This window comes from Phyllostomus discolor, chromosome 4 (genome assembly GCF_004126475.2).
Source record: "Phyllostomus discolor isolate MPI-MPIP mPhyDis1 chromosome 4, mPhyDis1.pri.v3, whole genome shotgun sequence".
NCBI lineage: Eukaryota > Metazoa > Chordata > Mammalia > Chiroptera > Phyllostomidae > Phyllostomus > Phyllostomus discolor.
This window is the reverse complement of record NC_040906.2, coordinates 111,160,976-111,185,958: the sequence shown is the minus strand read 5'-3', so window position 1 is coordinate 111,185,958 and position 24,983 is coordinate 111,160,976. Positions and strand designations below refer to the sequence as shown.

The 24,983-nt window shown below is 36.5% G+C and overlaps 1 protein-coding gene across 3 annotated transcripts in view; it reads right to left on the bottom strand.

Moving 5' to 3' along the window:
- ZFAND3 (zinc finger AN1-type containing 3) overlaps nt 1–24,983 on the bottom strand; it is a 331,480-nt gene that overhangs the window by 214,559 nt on the left and 91,938 nt on the right. For all 3 annotated transcript variants that reach the window (XM_036024062.1, XM_036024063.1, XM_028508535.2), the window contains exon 2: nt 13,985–14,025. In XM_036024062.1, coding sequence (XP_035879955.1) covers nt 13,985–14,025 — 41 coding nt within the window. The remainder of the gene's footprint in view (nt 1–13,984; nt 14,026–24,983) is intronic.

Sequence of the window (24,983 nt, the reverse complement as noted above, 5' to 3'; positions counted from 1 at the left end):
AGCTTTCAGTTGCCATTAGACGTCTACAACTTGTGTTAAAAGAATTTTTGAGAGAGACTCTGACATTACTTTGTGCTTCAGGCATGGAGATTAATAGACCTGCTGGATTTAAAACCACATGAGTCAAAGAAAACACCATTATCACTTTATGCAAAGCTGGCAAATTCAGTGATTTCTGAAGATGGTAAATATTTCAAAGTTATCTGCCCCAGCCTGTTAGTTCAGTTACAGATTAGAAGTGTTAAGGAAAACGTAGCAGCAGATTTAAGCCTTCGTTATCTTTAATGAGAAAATTTTTCAGACTTAAAATACTATCAACATGAGTATTAATCTTCTAATATGGATTATGGGGCATTTAATAATGTCGTAATGACTGTCTCTTCAAAGCATCAGTAGGGCTTACCAGACTTTCACAGGACAGTGTTAAAAATGTGTAAGTTTACTTTCATTTGGTCCAATTAAAGTAGCTTCCTCTAGTACAGAGCTCTTTTTTCCAAAAACCATTTTTTCCAACAAAGTATAACTACATACTTTTTTAACTGTTCCAAATAAATGTCTTCCTCTTGTTCTCTCTTGCTTGTATAGGTTAATAAACGTTAAGATGCTGTCAAATTTTAAGTCCAATGAAAAACAAAAAACAGCCCTGGCTGGTGTAGCTCAATGGATTGAGCATGGACTGCGAACCCAAGTGTCGCAGGTTCGATTCCCAGTCAGGGCACATGCCTGGGTTGCAGGCCACGGACCTCAGCAACCACACATTGATGTTTCTCTTCCTCTCTCTTTCTCCCTCCCTTCCCTCTCTAGAAATAAATAAATAAAATCTTTAAAAAAAAAAAAGAAAAGAAAAACAAAAACACAAGCAACTTCATGATTTCCTTGTGCCAATGGTGAATTTCTAGTTTTTTTGCTATATAAGCTAAAAACAGAACTCTATTATTTTTAGTGTAGATACAAATACAATACTGGAGCCAACTAAGAGGGAATCTCCCTATGAAGTGAAGCAGTAAACTGTCTGTCTATAAATATCTATTTAAAGACATCTGTCCTTCAAAAGTTTAATGAAAGTGCTGCTAAAATTACAGAGTCTTAAGTCAATGATGACTCAAAATTCTATTATCATCTGAAAATAACATCTATACACTATGGGAAAATTTTATATTCTTCCTCATAATTTTCAAGTATCTTTTGGGGGTTCTCTATTACATTGCAAACTTGGCTAGATATATTAGAAAATAAAAAGGCTACCAAAGCTACGGTTTTATGTAACCCCCCCTTCCCTACAGATGAATACTCAGGAATTCAGAAAATTTTGCTAACATATCTTAATCATGAAGAATAAAATAGATCTGAAATGACAAACTTTTAAATTTTTTAGTCCATGAGGAAATTTACAAAACCATATTTTGTGGAGGTACATTTTTACTCTTCTTTCCCCGAAAAACAGCTGATCTTCAGTAATGGCTCTTCTTTGTGAGTCAAAGAGTTAAAACCATCTTTTACTCCCAAATGAGTGTCAGCCCCACTCAGAGGTGCCATGTTTTATTTAAAACATACTCTTTCTCACTAACTGCTTTGTTCTAATTGGCATGGCAAAGCCAGTCCCTAAAGCACATAGCTCATTACGTTCAGTGTGGATTACAAAAACACACCACGAACACAAACTGCATCGAAATGTACAAATTAAAGGCACAGGAGTATGGGGCAAGGAGGTGGAATTAGATTGTAATATGAAACAAAACCCACAGGGAGACCGGGGAACAAATCACTAGTGTCTCTACAAACTATACAAGGTTTCCAAATGAGCAAATACACAAGGCAGAGGACAGGCTTTCCCATAACTCAACCAGAGGCTCCCTGGTGGTCTAGCAGTTAGGATTTGGTTCTCTCCCATAACTCAACCAAATTGCTAAATATGGGTAACACAAAACTGGAATTTTTTTCAACACTATTATGCACACATGTATGAGAGAATGGGAATACCAACAAGAAGGTTTAACAAATGAAACCTGCAGGTTACATTATCTAAATATGAAGCTCGTCTTTGCCTTAATGCTGACAATGTGCAAAGAGCCCTGCAATTAAATCACACCTCCAAACATTAAAAAAAAAACCTTCTAAGAAGCTAAACACAGGAGACCAAATTAGAAAGGATGCTTCACTATGCAGCACAGAAAGATTAATAAACTAAAAGTTATATGAACAAGAAAGATGTTAAGAAATGAAGATCGCACGACCAAAATAGAAAATGCAAAAAAACACTCCTACCACCACACATGCAAACCTTTTTCCCAAATCAGCTATGCCGTGAAGCTTCCAGCGCTACTTCTCTGATTTTCCCTGGAGAGATCTAAAGACAAACTGTACCTGAACTAAAAGAGAATATACATGATAAACGTAAACCCCTGACCTATGGACCTGCAAACCAAAGAGTTGCCAGTTCAATTCCCAGTCAGGGCACACCTGGGTTCCGGGCCCAGCGGGGGTCCCCAGTGGGGGGCAGATGAGAGGCAACCATACATTGATGTTTCTCTCCCCTTTCTCCTTCCCTTCTCCTCTCTCTAAAAATAAATAAAATCTTAAAAAAAAAAACCCTAACCTATACACAAATGCAAAACAATGCTACTGCTACATCCTCGCAGGGTTTTTATAGTGCAATCCCACTTACACCTACTACCTTTACTCCTAAAAATATCAAACAGTGGAAGATTACATTTGGAGTCTAAATACCTAAAATCAAATCTAAGTTCTCTGCTTTAAAACTTATACTTAACCTTGCCCTGACCGGTGTGACTCAGTGGGTTGGACATCATCCCACCAACCTAAAGGTTGATTCCAAGCCAGGGCACATGTCTGGGTTGCAGGCGTGTGAGAGGCAACCAATTGATGTTTCTCTTCCTCTGGTCCTCCCTCCCTTCCCCTCTAAAAATAAATAAATAAAATGTTTTTTATATGTATTTAATCTTGGGAATGTTATTTAATCCATTTGAGCTGCAGTTTCCTCATCTGTAATATAAAGATACAAAAGCACCAAAGCTGTGAGGATCAAATGCAATTAATATTGGGCAAAATGGCTTTAAAATGTAAAAGGGCTGTGGAAATCTTACTTATTATTGCAATTATTTCATCTCAGAATTTTATCACCTTTTTAAAAACAATATATAACTGTCCATGTCCTTCCTCCATCTTATTTCACAAACATTAATTCTTGTTCCATTCCTCTTTTAAGTTATCTTGTTTTTGGCATTCCTCTTTTAATATTATGTACCCCTGTTATTTTTCTCCCAGCCAGACTTCTTAGATTAAGGTATTTTTTTCTTCTCTATATCCAATTTTTAGTCTAAAAGTAAATTAAGAAATTTTTAAAAACAAAAACCTTGTGATAGTTATGATTGTTAACATACAATTAGTTCTACTTTACACACTAAGAACCACCTTAGCAGTGAGACTTTTAACTGATAAAAATTTTTGTATGTTAAAGATATTTTAGTTAGACATTAATGCCTTAAAAATAAAGCCCTATCATTTTACCAGCCATTTCTACTGTGATGGAAGAATTAAGTGAAAGGGGGTTATAACCAGCAAAAAAGTCAACAAATTAGAGGGTCTCATTATAACCCTCTAATTCAAGCACAAAGTAAACAGCCAGATCAAGAATTATTCTAACTACATACAGCAGGGTGGAAGCAAGACCACTGAAGCACATAAAAAGTCTCATGCTGCTTTCCTGAGTTTATTTGATAGTTATCCATACTCCTGACAAATCCAAAAGCAAGTCCATAAACCTAAGTCTGATCATTTTAATTTAGTTTGCATTAGTCTGCTGAGAACATGTAACACAGGAAATATTAGCAGTTAACTCATTACTTTTCATGTCATAGAAGGTGCTTCATTACATGAAAAAGAGCCAACCACATCAACCCAAGCAGGCCTCAGAATTAGGGTCCTCCAAAATTCTTTGGTACAGGCAAATATTAGTATAAAATTTGAGCACATACCTTTTACATGTTTTAAAAAATAATTATATTCTCCTGCAGTGTACTGAATGGTGCAACCCATCCTCACACCTCCCCTGATGTTCATCCTCCCCCGCTAAAAAAAAGGTCCACCTGGAATCTGTGGATGTAATCTTATTTAGAAAAAGGATCTTTGAGAATGTAATTAAGGATTTCAAGTTAAGATCATCCCACATCAGGGTGGGCCCTAAACCCAATGACACTTGTCCTTAGAAAAAGACACAGGCAAGAAGGGAATGTACAGATGAAGGTAGAGACTTGAGTAATGTGTCTACAAGCCAAGGAATGCCAAGAACCTCCAGAAGAAACCAGCCCTGCTTGCTGACACTTTGATTTCACACCTCTAGCCTTCAGAACTATGAGAGAATAAACTCATAGTTCTGAAGTTCTTAAACTATTGTTTAAGTCACCACATTCATGGTAATTTGTTGCAGCAACTCTAAGAAATTAACACCAATAAGATTATGTACTCTATAAAAATTAACAATATATAAAGGATGATAAAAATAAATATAAGTAGAAATTCTAAAACTTTCCCTTGATGCCTCAATGGATCTCATGCACCAGTGGAGAGACCACAGCTACAAACAAACATGTGGGCAGAAATAGAGCCAAATGACGGCCACACTATCTTAAAAGGCCCACTCACTATTAAATTTCTTCCTTTTCACCTAAAATACTACCACATGGTCACAATTTCTCTACTTAAAGCCAACAGGGGTGTCCAACCTGCAGCCCACTGTCCACGAGCCAGATGCAGCCCAACACAAAATCGTAAATTTACTTAAAACCTTTTTATTTTTTTGCTCATCAGTTTCCATTGTGTTTGTATAATAAATGTGTGGCACAAGACAACTCCTCTTCCAATGTGGCCCAGAGACACCATGGGACCCGATGAGGGCATATGCCTGGGTTGTAGGTTTGGTCCCCGGATGAGGCACATGCGAGAGGCAACAATCAATGTGTCTCTCTCACATGGATATTTCTCTCCCTCTCAACCAACCGATGTCTCCCTCTTGTCCTCCCTCCCTTCCCCTCTAAAAATAAGTAAATCTTTAAAAAAGAAAAAAACTTGTATGTTCATCAACAGCGGACTAGATAAAGTGATGCACAGGATAATGAGGGTGACCAATAATTCACCAACCACACTGAGAAGTACTAGTGCAAAGAACAAAAACTGAAACTATTCCAGGTAAATCACGACATTAATTATAATAGAATATTGTAACAGTTAAAATGATGATTGGTTTCTAAAAGCATTACTTTAAAAGCCCTGGCACTTGATTGCACCATGGTCCCATGGACCCAAGGGTCACAGAATCAATTCCAGGTCAAGGCACACGCCCAGGTTGCAGGTTCGATCCCCAGTTGGGGCGTATACTAGAAGGCAGCTGATTGATGTTTCTCTCTCATATCAATGTATGTCTGTCTTTCCCCACTTCCCTTCCTCTCCCCCCTTAAAAAAAAAGCAATGAAAAAAAATGCTGTTGGGTGAGGATAAAAAAAATTTAAAAGCATTAAAAAATGCAAGTTGTAAAATGACTAGTGCAATATACTATACATTTTTAAAACAAAACAGAATCATACCTTGTTTATATAAATACCCATTCATAATAAAAGTATAAATACAAGAATAAAAAGGATAATGGTTGTCTCTGAAAGGAAGGAGGATGACTGAGGTAAAAGAAAACTCTTAAGATAATGTTAAAAAATGCCAAAATGTTAGTGTCTGTTAATTCTGGGTTGACTAGTAGATGTATTACTCTTTATAACAGTCTGATTTTTCAGATACCCACAGCAGACAGACACCCTCCAGTGGATGACACGTAATGACTGAGAGAATCTGATGAACTGAACTGTCGCTTTTCAACAAGTACATAACAGTGTTATAATTAAGAAATCTCTCTTGGATTTTCGGCTTTAAAGAAATCAGTCTATAACAGTAATCAAGTCAACAGAATTACAAAGACAGAAATACCCTATTTCAAATGCTTTATTTTAAGAGCAGCAACTGAGCCCTGATTGCTATGGCTTAGTGGGTTGGGCATCCTCCCTCAAATATAAAGGTCACAAGTTCCATTCCCAGTCAGATTAAGTGGCTGGGCTGTGTGGGCCAGGTCCTCCCAACTGGAAGTGTGCAAGAGGCAACAGATCAATCAAACTTTCTCTCAGATATCGATGTTTCTCTCCCCGCTTTGCCATCTCTCTCAAATAAATAAATAAATAAATACACAATCAAAATCTTTTTAAAAAATAAAATAGAGAACATTAGCTGCCTTTCTTCTGAGAAAAGGCAATTTGAAAAATGAAGGCATGACAAGCATACTCTCCTGCCCGTATCTCACCATGCTATGAAATAACTAATTGGAGTGGATACTTTCACACTATTTTCCTGATGGGTACACGTTCTCACAATTTCTAAGAGGATATATGCACAACAAGGAGTACTTAAAATTTTCAGATTCACTCTGTTGCTCTTATTCAGATCCTGAAGATTCAGCTGTAACCTACAAATCTTCCTTTTCAAAAGTTACCGGAATTAGGCCACCTCTGTTCTTAATTTCTAACAGGGAATAAAAGCAGGAAAGAGATTAGAGTGGAATTCCAAGCAGTAAGAGTTGCAGCTTCATGTGAAAATGTTTTAATTTACTTGCTATGAAATAGGAATTTGTTACCCTGTTCTGGAAATAACCATGAAACTCAAGCCACCTCAAAGAAAAGTAGTAAATCAAATTTTGATTTACCTGCTATTTCACCCTACACCCAGCATTGCTGTATTACTTATCTTGGATGTTAACATTTAAATTTCCTATCTTGTAAGCTACAGCCAACTCTATTTTGCTCATTCCAGAAAGAAACTAATCACTTTGGAGTCTGTAAGGCATAAGTATAATACACTTTACTTTCTAAATTTTTATAATTTTTACAATTACATTAATAAAAGTCTGGATGTATAAACCAATGCTTTTCAACTTTTTTTCATCTCATGGCACACATAAACTACTAAAATTCTGCAGCACACCAAAATATACACTTTGTGCTGACCTAACAAAAAAAATAGGTATAATTTTGTTTCATTCACACCTGCTGGCTATTGTTGTGTTTGGCTGTTGTCACATTTTTATTTGACAATCAAGTGAAAAGAGGTCAGTGCCCCTGACTAAACAGTCAGGAATTGCATGGGGTTTTTTTGTTTTTGTTTTTTTAATTTTATTTTAATCATTGTTCAAGTACAGTTTTCTCCCCCCTACTCCCATTCCAGCTCACCCACCCAACCCTCCCCCCTAAGAATTGCATGTTTTAAAAACTCTTGCACCACACCGGTATGTCTCTTGTGGCACACCAGTTGAAAATTGCTGATATAAACAAAATCAAGTGTAGTTAAAACCTTCTCCAGATACTCCGAGACCACCAAAATTAAAATTTTTGTGTAACTTCTTCCACCTTTATCTTATGTAACTATATACATATAAATTATGTGCAGTCTAATTAAAAAAGGATATTTCACATACCGCTTTTAAGTCTTTTTTTAATCAGCATTTAATTAATGTCCCCATGTTATTTTTAAAAGGGAAAAAATTCCCAAATAAACTAACGTTAGAAGCATAAATTACGGAACTCTATTATTCAATTAACATTTTGTATTCAGAAAATTTAGAAAATTTGACAGGCAATAAACAAACTTGGTAATTTTCAGACTGGATATCAAGTATGCAGCAATGGGAAAAATAAAATCCTACACTGATACTGGCTATTTCAATCCCTTACAGCCTTCCTGAAGTCCATACTGAATTTAGAATAATAATTATAAAACAATACTAACAAATAATAAACATGGAAATTACATACAGAACTAAGTTTTCTACTAGCTGATGAAGGCTAGTAACAGAAATATATTATAACAATATTGTTCTCCAAAGTTAAACAACAAAACCCAGCACCTAAGATTATTCATTTGAACAGGTACCTGAAAACAGATTCCTACAAAACTAAGTACACAGCTGTAAAAACTACCAGAATTGCTTCCTATATGACCTATATCATTTTCTTTATTTATTGCAGCATTCCTCACTAACAATGGGCACAAGACATAAGTAACCATCACACAAAGGTAGGCTTAACTATCTTCCCAGTAAGAAATATATATTTTTGAAAAATTACACTAAAACTAATTTTCATAAAATTAAATAACTTCAGCATTATCTTATAATTTAAGAAATGCTTTATCTGCATTTTAATTAATATTTAATTGATGAGACCTGTTGTACTTTAGTTCTTCTAGTCTTGGCCCTTTCTGTAAATCAGCATAGCATTAAAAGTATTCTTTTTTAAAGAAACTATTCTATAAAGTTTTTTTAAGAGCTTCTTGCACTGTGAATAATTGTCTCTCCCTTACATAGCCAATTTTATGAATCATGCAAGTTTCTTAAAAGTAAGCCTTAAGTGAAACAATGTTTAAATCATGTCTATAGTTTAAAAGAAATCGCCTCCTTTGATTTCTCAATGAAGAACCCTTCTCATAGTTTATAATATACATTTTAGTGTTAGTTTTTATAATTTTTATTGTATTTTTTCTATCACCAATTATCCCCCTTATACGGTCTTCTACCCCCACCCTTCTTCCTCATCCCCCACAATCACCACCCTGTTGTCCATGTCAATGGGTTCTTGTTCATTTTTTGTTCCATCCCATGTTAGTTAAAGAAATTCTTGAAAGTTATTAAAAATTAAATACATACTGTTATCTAAAGGTCCACAGACCAACTTGTTTTTGTACATTGAGCACATGCTAAGTTTTTCTTCTGATAAGGATCTGTCATCAGTGCTACTCAAAGAATCTTCCATCCCTTGGGACGTCAAGCTTACTCCCTTCTGAAGTATTAAGTCTATCGATTATAGCTATTTCATAGTCACCATACTCCTCTCTCCCCAGCAGCAAGCATTTCTAAGGGTGGCAGAGATAATGTCACAATGCAGAAGTTATCCAGTCAGTTCTTTAAAAATTTCTGCCTTCTCCACTTGTGATCATCCTATTTGATTTTTTGTCATCCATACTTTTATGTAGCCATATCATTTTGTGAAAAGCACTGTTTTAATGCTAGTTGGGCTTCAATATGATAGTACAGGAAGTCATTGTAAATTAGGTAATAAACGTCCTTAAATATCAAAGACCAGTTAGTATCTAACACTCACAAATTCATAATATAAGTTGAATTGGTATACAAACAGAAAATAAAACCATAGGCAATATCACTTTCCACCTTTGTAAAGGGCAGGACTACCCTTCAGGTGCTATGCTTGGTTTTGTTTTGTCTTTTAATTTTTGTTTGAGTACAGTTCTCTGCCTTTCCCCACCACCCCTGCCCTCCCCTCCTGCCTCCCGCATTTCCACCCCCTCCCTGTTATTGTCCATGTATCCTTTATAATTGTTCCCGTAAACCCTTCACCCTTTTCCCCCATTATCCCCTCCCTTCTCCCTTCTGCTATGCTTGATTTTTCATGTGTATTTTAACAGCAATCAGGTTTAGCTCATATTTTCACACAGAAAATCATGAAATCCAAACTAGTTAAAGAGCTCAGAATGGACAAAAATCACAAGAAATCAAATGGTTAACCCCTTGCTTAAAGACCCAAAAAAAGCCCTATTTTGCAAAGAAAATGAAATCCCAAATAATTCAATGACTTTTCAATGATTTTCTGCAATTGAGTGGTTTTCAAACTTTTAAAACTATACTCCACAGTAATATAAAGAATGAGGAAAAAGTAGGTTTAAGTCGTGTTCATATGGAAAATAATACAAAAATAAACTGTGTTTCATATACTCACAACTATAAACCTACTTTTGCTCCACTCTGTATTTTTTCCATTCCATTTGCTGTTTTTCTGCCTTCCCCATCAGCACCCTCTTCACACGTTGTGTATTTTTCTTCCTCAAATCACAATTGTATATATGTTTAGAAATTTGGGTTTCTCTTAAGACTAAGACTATTTTGTGAGAAGCCAGATTCTCCCATCTTTGAGTTTTGATGTATTATCCTTCCCAGTCAGGAGTGTTAATTATTTTTATATTATATCTAAAGAAAGGATTTGCATAGCTGATTTGCAGTTTATTTGAAGTTATGGAAAGAATGTGTAAACTATTGAAAATTATGGCATTTAAACACCCTTGAATATAAGTTATCAATTCATGACTTCTATCACAGACCTTGACTGTTTTTAAAGCTGAGGGTCCTTTTTGTTTTGTTTTGTTTTGGGGGGGGGGGGATTGTTTGTTTCTTTGTTTGTTTGGTCTAGCTATGGCTTTCCTAGCCCCTTGGTAATATTCTACATGTCATACTCTCCTTTCTTTCACTAAACACTTTTTTATATTATTATTTATATGACTTTACTAAAAGACAGATATACAAAACAGAATTTCATGACATAATATTTATGTTATGGTGAACAAACATTTACTGGTTGAAACACTACTTTCTAATGCAGTTTTTCAAACTGTGGGTTCATTGTGATTCATTAGTGGGTAGAGAAATCAGTTAAATGGGTCATGATTAGTATTTAAAAAATTGAGTGCAACAGGAAATAATCACTGCAAATACTACGTACAACACACTAAATCTTGCCTGTTTTCTTTTGCTTAAAGATTAAATAAATAATAACCCAAGATTAAAGAGAATCCAGAAGCATTTTAAGTCCATTGTACCTGAAATCCTAACACTAGAGAGTCAATCTTTTCTAACAGCTTCCCCAAAATACTTCCTTTAAATGTCTGGTGATCCTAGCACAGAAAATCATGGATGGTGAGGGTCTTCAGGCCAGAGCCCTTTAAGGCTAAGAAAGAAGCATACTACACATTGGCGGGGCCAGGTAGGGCGGGGCGGGGGTGGTGGTGGGGAATCCAAATTATCTTAAATGATTTCAGCCAAGCCAAACCAGGATTCAAGATGAGGGTTGTCAAAAAATAAAAATAATACCCTCCCATTTCAAAGAGAGAAATTTTAATTGAGCTGCAAACCTTTAGGAACAGCAAACTCAGCCAGGTTGGGCACTCTTTTACATACAAGCAAATGGCTGACACAGACATTTCTTATTCTAACAATACAGAGAACCACTATTATTTGGTATACAATTTACCAACAACTAACATTTCAATGGTCTTTTAGTAACTCTCACTTTCCTTTCCAAATACTCATTTCCTTCCCTTTCTCTGACCTCAAACAGCCCATGAAAATTTTATAAAGAAAAGGAAATTTATCTAAGTGACAATAGTTATTGGGAGTATGTGCTCACCAGTTGTATTTCATCAGAGGTAAACAGTTATCAAAGCTAACTTTAAACTAGCACCCTTCTCTTTCAACAAGACTTTAAGTACATTTTTACTCATTTCATTCAATTTTATATAAACAAGTTATAACAAACTCACTCTTTCACCAAAGATTTATTCTGAAAAGGAATCTTGAAAAATCTCTAAATAACCACAGCTATTTTTAAAGTGATTTTTCCATTCTCCAAAAGCATATTTTACACTTTAAGTTATACTTTAAAAAGAGTATTTACAATCACAGTGGCTGTGGCCAAATAACCTCCACGGTGTCTTGTGTATTTCATGACTTTACTACAATAACGCATTTCTATAACCTATCTTCATACAGGAACAAAATTCACAAGTATATCTTTAACAATGAATGATCTTTTTTCTTTTGATTCTTGAAAAGAAAGCCAAATGCTACTTCAGCAAGCAGGATGTTACTAGTTACTCCTTTCAAATGATGGGAGAATCAGGAATGTGGGGGTAAAGATAAAGGGGAAAGAAGGAAAGAGTATCTTCTTACATACTTGAAAATCTTTTAATATTTTCAAACAAAAATGGCAACGTTGTATACAGAGTAAACGGATTTAGATCACCAGAGGAACAACAAATAATAACCATGGAAAATAAAACTAACAAGTCCAAAGAAACACAAAGACCGTGGCTGAACTGTCTTCATTAGTAATTTTTTAAATTTTATATTTAGTTAGGGACATGAGACAGTTCTTTGAGTATCTGATCTCAGCCACATTACTCAAAGGGGCCTGGCCTTCCCCAAAGCTACATTTTACTGAATTATAAGGGGAAGCTAGCTCTACATGGAGAGTCATACAATCTAACCTACATTTTGTCTCATTTCTACTTTCATCACTACTATAAATTCATCAGTCAGGAAGCATTTCTTCATACCTGTAATTGCAGATATAAAGAGAAAGAAAAGCAAAATATACTTCTTTAATATGGCAGAGATACTGTTGAAAGTCAGATAAAAATCAAACTTTCCAATATTCTTTCCTTTAAAAGACCTACAGTATTTCACAAATTCTAAACTTCTAACAGTTACAAATAGCCAGTATCCCCAGCCCTCTCAACTCCTTCCCACCTAGCCCCTAGTTTAGGCATAAATGCAAAGGCCTAAAGCTTATACTATGATTATTTCCACACCAAACAGCATAATGAAGAAGATAAAAACTGACAAAGATTCTCCCCTTAACCAAACTCTAGCCAGGCTCCTCTGAACCCTCTTCTCAACCAGGCCTCAACCTAGCCTAAAACACTATAAACTCTTAACACAATTAACTTCATCCATGCCTCTCACCCAACATTAAAAGATTTTAAACAAATGCTAACAGTTTCTAATAGCTCAAGGCCCCATCCCTAAGTTGACCATAGCACCTTTTAAATTGCCTGCCTAGGAAAGCTCAAAACAATTTAAGGTTTGTCATAGCCAACACCTGACTACAGGCCCCTGAGCAACCTGTCTTAGAGCATTTACTAAAAAGAGTTTACAACAGTGAACCCTTCCTCTGTTCCTTTGAGATGCAGTATACTATCTCCTACAACTCAGGAGATTTTTCTCAAGGACACAGGAAAGCCATTCTTTTAAAAGGTAATCTTCGGTAAGGATAAGGCTCTCAGTCTCTGTACCAGAATAAAATCCTGCTATGGTTGACAGCTAAGAGACACAGCCAGCCTTATCATACACACTGAAGAACCCTCTGTAATCTTTCACTTCCCTGACTCTACTGAGCCAAGATGGCAACTCCTTCCTACTCTTATTCTGCCTTTAAAACATCCAGTCCCTCTGCACAAATCCAAGTTGAGTTCAGTTCACACAAGATCTTCTTCCCTATTGTAGCAGCACATTACTGATAAAGATCTGTCCTTACCACTTTTAACTAGTGTTTGGCTTTATCTTTGACAAAAATGAAGTAAGAAGAAACATTAAACATATCTCAATTAGTAAAGACTTAAATACTTTCTATAAGAGCCTTTAGATATAAAGTTCTTTTTTTAAAAAGAAAACATGAAGGCTTTAATTTTATGAAGGAATCATAATTCATGGAATCAACCAATCAGCATTCAGGGACAGGAAAAAGGTACCTGGCAAACACCAAGCCCTAATCCTCTCAGTTACAAATGATGAATCTAAGACCCAAAGACATTAAATGATTTACCCAAGGTGATTTCAATGAGGGGTTGGATTAGAAATAGCTAGTTGAGCATCACTGTCTTCCCAACTCCAACATGAAAATATTTTGACCCCTCCCCCACATACTTTTTTTTTTTACATATTCTTTCTCTTGCATTCTCATTGGTAAAAGCAATATTCACCACTAATCATTCAATAACAAACATAAACATATATTACTCCAGTACAACATGAGTTTTTACAATTCCACTGTGTACCAACAACTCTATAATGAAGAAAGTCTGTTTGGTGCAACTGTACACATAAGACTTCATTTCACTCAGGGAAGTCTATTTCAACAGTCCTAGGCAAATACATGAAGCACCTTGGTGAAGAGAAACAGCTTTCACACACAAGCAAAAAAACAAAACCCCATGCATCTGACCCAAAGGAGAGCCAAATGATTTAGATAGTCTTAAAAACAACCAAAAGAAGAAAAATAAAAGTAAATTAAAAATCCTTTTATGCACTTACCAGCAAAGCATTTGGAACAGAGGTTCATAGTCTTGCTGGACCTAGGGCACAAGAGAAAAAAGAGGAAGCTAAAAATCAGCATCACTGGTCAGTGGCAACTGAACTAATAAACTAATGATAAGTCCCTAACCAGCCTCACCTCTCCCACAACAAAACAAAAACAAACAAAACACAATGCTTTATATTTATGACTTATCCAATGCATTATTTTTTGTGATTAGTAGCTTAAGATGACACAGGAGCCAGTTATCTCCCACATGACTACCACATTCCCATGTTCACACTGAAACATATACCACAAAGTTATCACTACAAACAATGAAAACTTTGTCTGAAAAGAGTAAAACTTTCTCCTCGTATATGCGCTCATTTATTTCCATTGCATTAGTGGAACTTTTATCCTATCTTCTTTCTCCTCATTCTAGTCATATTTCAGATTCTGGTCACATTATGAACTTGTTTAAAATGCTTTCTGAAGATGTTCCCAATCATTATTTTTCATGTCCTTTCATCTGTTAATAATAGCTACAGTTCACTGAATAATAACTTCTATGGGCACTTCACATACATTATCTTAATCTTCCCAACATCCCTGAGATGGACATTTATTATGATATTGCTTTGCTTCTAAAATGCACTTTTCAAGAAATCACACTGATATTTGTACAACCAGGAAACATACAATTGGCTACAAGGGATGACTAAATTACTGAGAAAATGTTCCCACCACCTCCTCCTCCAAGGAGTCTTAAATTGAGAGGTCTTAGGAAATCAAAGACATACAGTCTCATGCCCATTTGACAGGTGAGCAGCTTGCCCAAGGTCACATAGTTGAACTGCAGGGGAAGTATGTGACAGGAGTACTAAGCTAACTCCAAAGGCAATTCTGCCATCCTTTGTTCACAACACGGTGGCCCACGCACAACATGACAGGCACCTATTAATTTCTTCTCATTGCTGTTTCCCTTCCTGATTCTCTTCCAAGTAGACTCATTCCTACAGCTTTCTTCCAAAAGCCTCCTAGAATACTGCATGTTGATAAGCTGACCTATTTATAGCCTCATTCCTCACCAACTCCCCTCCTAATATGTTAGTCTTTGCCCAGAGCTGATCCTACACATGAAATAAACCAACTTTCTTCTGCGCTCCTTAGTGAATTTGATAATTAATGAAAGCCTCCCTCAGGAAGTATTCCCTGATGACTGTGACTGTATTCCAGTGTTCTGGAACCGAAGACCTAATGGTTAGTAACTGTCATAGGGTGACAAAGTCAGGAAATGGGGGGGGGGGGGGGGGGGGGTGGTCATTACTTCTCTTTCCCAAAGGAGATGCTATGTTAACAAGTGGATCTTCCTTTAAGATTCTGCTTAATATAAAGACACAAAAGGAAGCAGAAAATTTAAGTATCAATAAATGCATAAAATGAATAAATTAACAAAGATGTATTAATAGTAGAATCTATTTTTACATGCCTACTATGTGGTAAGCATGATACCAGATGCCTTCATCTTCAACTACCAAATGAGGAAACAGAGGCTCCAAGGGCTATATAACTTGCCAAAGGTTACAGAACATGTAAATGTATGAATCTGGTCTGCCTAACTCTAAAACCTGTGTTCTTCTCACCACGTGCCTCCAGTACTGAAGGAGAAGGGTAATTTGGGAGAATGATCCCAAAACTAAAGATTTAATCTACAGAAATCAGGTCAGCTCCCTAAGAAAGTAAAGTCTTTCATATGGTGAAAGCACAATGCCTGTCCTCCCCTCCAAATACATGTACACACTATAGGGAGCATCACAAGGCTGCCAGTTCCAACACACACATCTATAAAATAAAGAAATTCCTTTGTTACCAGAACTCCCCCCAGGGAAGCAGTCCTCTCTCCCAGATATGGTTTCCTTCTCTTATACATGCACTGCCATTAGAGCCAGAGGTAACTTGTTTTGTCTCCTCTGCTGCTCCCCACTGTCCAGCAGGAATCATGAAAAGCCTACAGAGAACAACTGTAGAGGGCAGATCAGCACCAAGTGTGCTAGTTTTAACATCTGTATAAACTGGTAAGAAAAAAATGGCAAAACAGCATTTTTCTCTGCATTTTCTTATCTGCAGATACTTCATGTATTTAAAATATTCACTAAACCTGTATATTACCTAAATGACATACATTCCACTTTCTGCTTAGGATTTTTTTCAGCAATATATTTATCAATCAGATTATTAATGAAATAATACAGCTACCTGGTACTATTAATCAAAACAGAGATGTCTGAAATCTGAAATAAACCAGATTCTGGCTACAGAAATAATGGCCACTAGTAATGCCAACTTAGATCCCGCAGGTCAACAAAAACTGGTGGAGGCTTCTGAGAATTTTGTTCTTTTCTCATGTTTAACATGTAAAACTTGAAGTTAACCATAGGCATACAACTATTGACTGCGCATGTGATCGATATGCACAATCTTGGGACAAACAGTTCTCTATGTGGCAGCAAACATGAAAGATAAATGAAAGAGTAATATGATTCTCTAATGTCCCCACTACTCCCCCAAAAATTGCTCTCACTGAGCTCTCTAACGGCTACCATGTTTTTAAAACCAATGTACGTTTTAGTAGGTTGAATAATAGCCACCTAAAGAACTAGAACTCTCAATATTCCCCACAAACATACATGACCCATTTCGCCCACCTTGTAAAAGGTAATACATTCTTCTCAGTCACTCAACTCAAAATCCTAGAAACCAACTTTGATTCCCATCTTTCCAGCAGTCTCTCATACATAAGACTAAGTAAGATTCATTAGTCCTATTTCCAAATAGACCTCAAATCTATCTACTAATCTCCTCTATCAATGCCTCTACTCTAGCCACCATTAACTCACACTGGCCCTGTGTAAGTGACTTTTTACTGGTCTCCCCATTCCCACTCTTGACCTTTCACAATTATTTTAAACATAGCAGCCAGAGTAATCTTTTTAAAAAAAACCTTACATTATGCTATTTTCGGGCTTAATGCCATCCAACAATTTATATCGCATTTAGTATAAAACTGAAACTTCTTACCAAAGTCCTCAGGTCTCCTCATGATCTTGGCTCTGCCTACCTCCATTCCTTATTTCTTACCATTATGCTCCTCTTAATTACCATGGTCCAACCACACTGGCTTCTCTTCTGTTCTAGAATGTGTTGTAGCATTCTTGCCAAATTTGTTCCCTCTATCCTAAAATCACTGCAAAACTGACTCTTTCTTGTTACTCAGGACCTGCTTCAAACCTCCTCAGTAGGCTTCACCAGACAATCCAATTTAAGTCAGTCCCTCTTCCTGTTTCCTTCACATTATATTTTTATATCCAGTCACTGACCCGTTTGCTTCTTGAGTATCTTTCACCACTAGAAAGAAAATAAGTCTGGCCAAGAGAAAGGTGCAGGCAGGTATACTTTGCCTCCTCACACAACCAAAAGGACAACAACAAATTTAAAAACAAAAAATAACCAGAACTGCCAGAAAATCTAACTGTATAGAAGCCCGACAACCAAGAAGAAACGTTCATCCCTACTGGTACAGGGGGCAAAGATGGGCAGCCTAGGTGGAGATGACTCACGGCAACATGGGAGCTGGAGGACCCAGGTGGCAAGGCAGCGGCTATCAATTGGTGGCTGCCACATCTGCCCTCGGATAAAATGGGAGGAACAACTGGGGAGTAAGACAGACCGCACAGCCCAGTATTGCAGCGTGAGAAATAAAGCCTCAAAACCTCTGAATGAAAAAAACCTGTGGGGGTTGAGGTAGCAGGAGAAACTCCCAGCCTCCCAGGAGGGTTCATTGGAGAGACCCGAAGGGTCCTAGAACGTACACAAACCCACCCACCCGGGGAATCAGCATTATAATGGACCAATTTGCTTGTGGATAACAGGGAAGTGACTGAAAGTCAGCAAAGAGGTGAACAAGCGCCACTGTTCCCTCTCGGACCCCTCCCCAACAAACAGCACAACACAGGGATGTGGGTTGCCCCGACCTGATGAATACCTAAGGGTCTGCCCCTTACCACATAACAGGCGTGAGAAACAAAAATATATATATAGTCCAAATGAAAGGACAGATCAAAGCCCCAGAAAAAAATACAACTCAGTGATGAAGAGATAGCCAACCTATCAGATGCACAGTTCAAAACACTCGCAATCAGGATGCTCACAGAATTGGCTGAGGATGGTCGCAAAACGGAGGAAAAAGTGAAGGCTGTGCAAAGTGAAATAAAGGAAAATGCACAGGGAACCAACAGTGACGGGAAGGAAACCAGGACTCAAATCAATGGTTTGGACCAGAAGGAAGAAATAAACAGTCAACCAGAACAGAATGAATAACGAAGAATTCAAAAAAAATGAGGCGGCTTAGGAACTTCCCAGACAACTTTAAACATTCCAACATCCAAATCATAGTGGTGCCAGAAGGAGAAGAGGAAGCGCAAGAAACTGAAAACTTATTTGAAAATATACTGAAGGAGAACTTCCCCAATCTGGCAAAGGAAATAGACTTCCAGGAAGTCCAGGGAGCTCAGACAGTCCCAAAGAAGTTGGACCCAAGAAGGAACACACCAAGACACATCATAATTACATTAGCCAACATTAAAGAGGAGGACAGAATCTTAAAAGCAGCAAATGAAAAAGGAGACAGTTACCTACAAAGGAGTGCCCATAAGATTATCAGCTGATTTCTCAAAAGAAACCTTGCAGGCAAGAAGGGACTAGAAAGAAGTGTTCAAAGTCATGAAAAGCAAGGACCCACATCCAAGATTACTCTATCCATCAAAGCTATCATTTAGAATGGAAGGGCAGATAAAGTGCTTCCCAGATAAGGTCAAGTTAAAGGAGTTCTTCATCACCAAGTCATTATTATATGAAATGTTAAAGGGACTTATCTGAGAAAAAGAAGATGATCAAAGATCATATGAACAGCAAAATGTTAACAAATTCACAACTATCAACAACTAAACTTTAAAAACAAAAACCAAAACAAACTAAGCAAACAACTATGACAAGAACAGAATTACAGAAATGGAAATCACATGGAAGATTATCAGAGGGGAGAGGGGAGAATGGGGGGGATGACACAGGGAATAAGAAGAATAAACAGTAGGTAGAAAATAGACAGGGGGAGGTTAAGAATAGTATGAGAATAGTATGTATTCTTCTAAACCTCACAAACAATGAAAAATGAAAAGCAGAAGTGTTTTAGAACTTTAAACTTCTCCATTAAAAGACACTAAGAAGAATAACAACCTAATGCAATCTATAACTAACTCATTTTTGAATTCTGAATTGGAAAAAAAGTGGAAATACAGCTCTAGAAGCTATTTTAGGAGCACTGGGGAAATTTCAATATGTATGTAAAATAGAGACATTATAAAATTACTGTTAACTTTTTATTTTAATTATTTTTTAATCCTCACCCAAGGATATGTTTATTGATTTAAAAAAGGGAGAGAAAGCGAGAGAAAAAATGATCAGTGGCCTCCCTTACACATCCCCACCTGGAATCAAACCCGCAACCTAGGTGTGTCCCCTGACCAGGAATCAAACCTGCAACCTTTTGGCATATGGGATGATGCTCCAACCAACTGAGCCACCTGGACAGGACAAAATTATTGTTTAATTTTTGAAGTCTGATAATGATATTGTGGTTATATGCAAGAATGTACATCCTTGTTCTTCAGAGATCCATGCTGAAATATTAAAAGGTAAAACTGTCATGACAGCTACAAATGGTTCTGAAAAAGGTGTATTTATAGAAAGACCTAAAGCATGGGTAGCAAATGTTAACTACCAGTGAATCTAGGGGAAAAGTGTATGGACATTCATTATACTACTTAACCTGTCTGTGGTGAAGTATTTAAAAATAAAAAGCTGATGGAGGATATCCACACAAAGATTTATTTGCACATTAATATGCATTATTCATAATAGCCAAAAACTAGAAACAATCCACATGCCCATCGATGAATGAATATAGAAATAAAATGTGATATTAGCCACAGAATGGGCTTACTATTCATTAATAAAAAGGAATACTATAGATACAAGCTACAACATGGATAAACTTTAAAACATTCATCTCAATGAAAGAAGCTAGTCTTCTTTCTAGTGGGTTGGCTTTTTGGCCATTTACTTTTTTCCATAAAATAAAAAGCACATTTTTCATTTTCACCAATAACTTCATCAATCTGGATATTTTGAGTATGTTGGTATCTTCTGCTATTGGTTTCTAGTGGGTAGAGGCCAGGGGTGCTGCTCAACATCTTCCGATGCATATGACAGTCCACAGCAAAAAATTATTTGGCCACAATGTCAATAGTACCAAGAAACTTCACAAACCGCTTTTGACACATTCCATCAGTCACAGCACTTTCTGCATACACTGCACAAGTCCGTTTTTGTTTCAGTTGCATTTTTACCTCTCTTGAAATAAAGCATAATATTCCGAAAATGTTGCGTATTTTCTTCCATCTTCAATATTAACATGGCTACACAAAAATCCACCAATTTTGATGTTTTTTAAATGCACGCTGATATGACAGCTGTCACAACACAATGGAACAAAATTGTTTCGAATGACGTTAAAGACAAATAAGCATTACTACAGCCACTGTACAGAAAAACTAAACAAACATTTTGCCAACCCAATACATCTTATGATTCCATTTATGTGAAATACCCACAAAAGGCAAATCTATAGAAACAGAAAGCAGATCAATGGTTGCCTGGAACTGGACACAGAAGTTTACCACCAATACTCCTGAAGAAACTTTTGAGGGTGATAAAAATGTTTTAAAACTGGATTGTGATAATAGTAGTACACTATACAAATTTACTAAAAATCTTCAAACTGTACAGTTAAGATGGATGAATTTTATAGTATGTAAATTATACCTCAATGAAGTTGTTTAAAAATAAAGTTAGGAAAGGAACATTCTATCATCCAAAAAAAATATCAATGTAAAACAATGATAATTTGGAAAGAAATAAATTTGGTTATCTGCTAGCGTAGACTGGAAGCAGGCAGTAAGACATCAGGTTAAACTATATAATAAAAGGAGTTACATTTCTATAAAAAAAAAGGAAGATAAACAGAAAACACTGAATAAAAGGTTATTTTAAAAGAACTCCAATCCCTTATTGTTATATTCTCATAGTTTTGTGTTCCCAAATAAGACCCCTCCAAAGATAATTCATTAATTTTATATCAAAAGACTGCCTTCAACAATAAAATGACAAACAACCCAATTTAAAAATGGGCAAAGGGTTTGAATAGACATTATCTAAAGAAGATACACAAATGCCCAACAAGCACAATGAACACAAAGTCAGCAGTTGTCAGCAATATGCAAATCAAAAATCGTAATAACCTACACTTGACACCTAATAGAACAGCTATAATTTTTTTTAAGTGTTTGCCAGGATGTAGAGAAACTGGAATCCTCATGAATTGCTTGGTGGGATGTAAGGTGGTACAGCAACCATGGAAATTTTGGCAGTTCCCCAGTAAGTTAAATATACAATTACCATATGAACCAGAAATTCCACTCTTAAGTATATACCCCAAAAGACTAAAAACAAGTTTTGAAACAGAAACTTGTACATGCATGTTTGTGGTAGCACTATTCACATTCTCCAAAGGCAGTAAGAACTCAAATGTTCATCAACTGATAAATGGATAAACAAATTATGGCTTATGTCTATACAATCGATTATTCAGCCATAAAAAGGAACGAAGTAGTAGTATGTGCTGGAACACAGATGAACCTTAAAAACATACAAAGTGAAAGAAGCAACATAAATAAGGCCACAGGCTATATGATTCCACTCATATGACATATACAAAATAGGCAAATTCCCAGAGACAGAAAATACATTAGTGGTTGTCAGTGGCTGAAACGAGGAGGAGGGAATAAGGAATGACTACTTACCATGAGGGTTTCCTTTTCGGGTAGCGAAAGTGCTCTGGAACTAGACAGTAGTGGGTGATAGTTGCACAACAATGTGAATGTACTAAATGTCACTGAGTAGTATACTTTAAAGTGGTGAATTTTATGTTATATGTATTTTACCATAATTCTTTTAAAACTCTGCTTATGTCTTTAACTTGAATCTATTGATTCTTCTGCTTCTTTTGGCTTCTATGTATATCATAGATCATATAATAAATATACCATAAAATCTAACATTTACTGACTATTTGCTCCATGTATGACACATGCTAGGTATTGTGTGTGTGTGTGTGTGTGTGTGTGCGCGCACGTGCGCGCACATATTTTAATCCTAAAAACCTGTAAGGTAGGTAGGGAGGTATAAGACACCAAGGTTCAGGCAACAACTAGTAAGAGGGAGAGGTGGGATCAAACCCTAACATTTATAAGATTAATTCAAATATAAAAGGGAATAAACTAAATGGTTTTCAAGACCCCTTCCAGTAATACAACTCAATGAACATGCTATGGAAAAAACAAAATCATATCCTTCCCCAAACTGTCCTGATAGTAGCTTTCTGGTGATATATATGGACAAAAAGTCAACACTAGTCCTAAAAGACCTTCAGTATGATATATGCTAGCATTTCTTTCCTTCCACCAGGATAACACCAAGACATCAATTATAGTGTTGGTTATCATTTCCAAGAGTCCAAAAGATCCAAGTAACTGTCACCACTCATTTCAAAGTAAATCATGAAGAGGGGTGCGGACAATGGCTGCACATAAGCATTCAAGAAATGGAAATAACTTAAAAATACATATTCACACTGACCAGTGCGGCTCAGCTGGTTGGGCATTGTCCCACAAAGTAAAAGGGTGCTGGTTCGATTCCCACTCAGAGCACATGCCTAGGCTCCAGGTTCGGTCCCCAGGGAGCATGTACAAGGAACAACCAACTGATGTTTTGCTCTCACATCAATGTTTCTCTCCCTCTCTTTCTCCCTCCCCTCCATTCTAAGTAAATTTTAAAAGTTAAAGAAATGTATGCATAGAGATTTCTCAGTCCTCACCCTAGACCTAGTAAATAAAAATCACAGGGTTAATGCCCAAGAATCCTTATGTTTTCTTAAAAGCCCAGGTAGGCAACCAAGTTTGGAAATTGCCAGTCAAGTGAAAAAAAAAAAACACTTTTTTTTTTTTTTTTTTTAGTCAAATAGAGCAGAATAGATAAGTCTGGTCTGGTTAGAACTGGTATTAAAGTACAGGAGTATCAGACTTAGTTATAATCTAATTATGATGTGAGATCTACCTACTGTATATACACTTAGATTTTAGAGGGCATGATTCTACCCAAAATGCACTTGAATCTTTGCATTAATTCATAATATTCAATATATCAAATTGTATCTGTAATGCCTTTAATAAATCTTTCATGAATTCTACCTTCATATGTATATTTACTATGTATATTATACATATACAAAAATGCATGTACACACATTAGTAAACCTAAATAACATTAAGCATGCCTGACAATCTAGCCTCAATTAGTTTTCAAATAAACAAACACAAATAAACCCAATGAATGTTTATGGGCACCCACACTATGTGCCAGGCACTATGCTAAGCCCAAGAACAAGATACAGTCTCACAACACTTCTTTTTTTTTTTGAGATTTTATTTATTTATTTTTAGAGAGGGAAGGGAGGGAGAAAGAGAGAGAGAGAGAAACATCAATGTGCGGTTGCTGGGGGCCATGGCCTGCAACCCAGGCATGTGCCCTGACTGGGAATTAAACCTGCGACGCTTTGGTTCACAGCCCGAGCTCAATCCACTGAGCTACACCAGCCAGGGCACAATACTTCTTATTAACAGGGACATATCCAGTCATTAAGCAGACTGCTATGGAACCCATCCCTTTTCATCCTTTTCCTTATTTCACTTTTACATGTGAACACACTATTTCATTCTTCCCGGGGGCATTATAGGATTTTCATTTTGTCATATCAACCCCTTTAAATTCCAATTTTCATTTTACACAGGGAAAATGCACATTCTGACAGCCTCTGTTACTATTTCAAAGCAACTGGGAAAATTCTAGATCCACATTTCCATTGGGCTGAGACTTTCCAAAATGCCTAATAATGATACTTTATGACCTAGAAGTTCCAATGATTAGTAGTAAGAAAACATTGATCTGCTTCAGTGAGACTGTAATTGGAATGGTGATTAAATGCATCATGTTAAATTTACTCTAGCCCTTTTATAGTATGGCAAATATAAAATGAACTATCAGCATCAGCAGAACCTAAACCACACTTTCCTTCTAAAATAGTACTTCTGCATGTCAAAGGTTATCTCGAGCTTGTCTATTAATAATTAAGTGGCATAACATGACAAACTATATACACTCACACAGGTTTCCACAGGATGTACATGGCCCAACATGGCTTATTGTATTTAGCAATTTAGGACAACCTTATGTATGTCAGAGCAGTGCATTTGCACCACTATAGTTAATGGTCTGTCAGCATTTCCATTATAAAGCAATTTTCAAAGGTTTATTGCTCTGCTGAAGAATTTGCTCTGAGCTGAAAACTGACATTCCAGAAAAGCAAAAACTGTAGCCTGTAGTTGTTTATTCCCTTCCAAGTAGGTAAAGTACTTTGCTTTTTTTAAAAGTTAATCTGACTCTTTATTTTAGAATTTCCTCATCTAGCCCTTTGACAATATCCACAGAACAAAACCCTCACACCTCACAAAGTGACTATTTTTTTGGTAATAGCAGTTAGCAACTTGCAAAGTACAAGCACAGATTCCAACTTATTTATGGAAAACATGTTTTTAAAAAGTAGGCATATTGGACTTCCGGCCAAGATGGAGGCATAGGTAGACACACTGTGCCTCCTGGCACAACCAAGATAAGGACAACAACAATTTAGAAACAGAGTAACAATCAGAACTGACAGAAAATTGAACTGAATGGAAGTTGGACAACCAAGAGGTTAAAATAGACAAGTTCACCCAGACCAGCAAG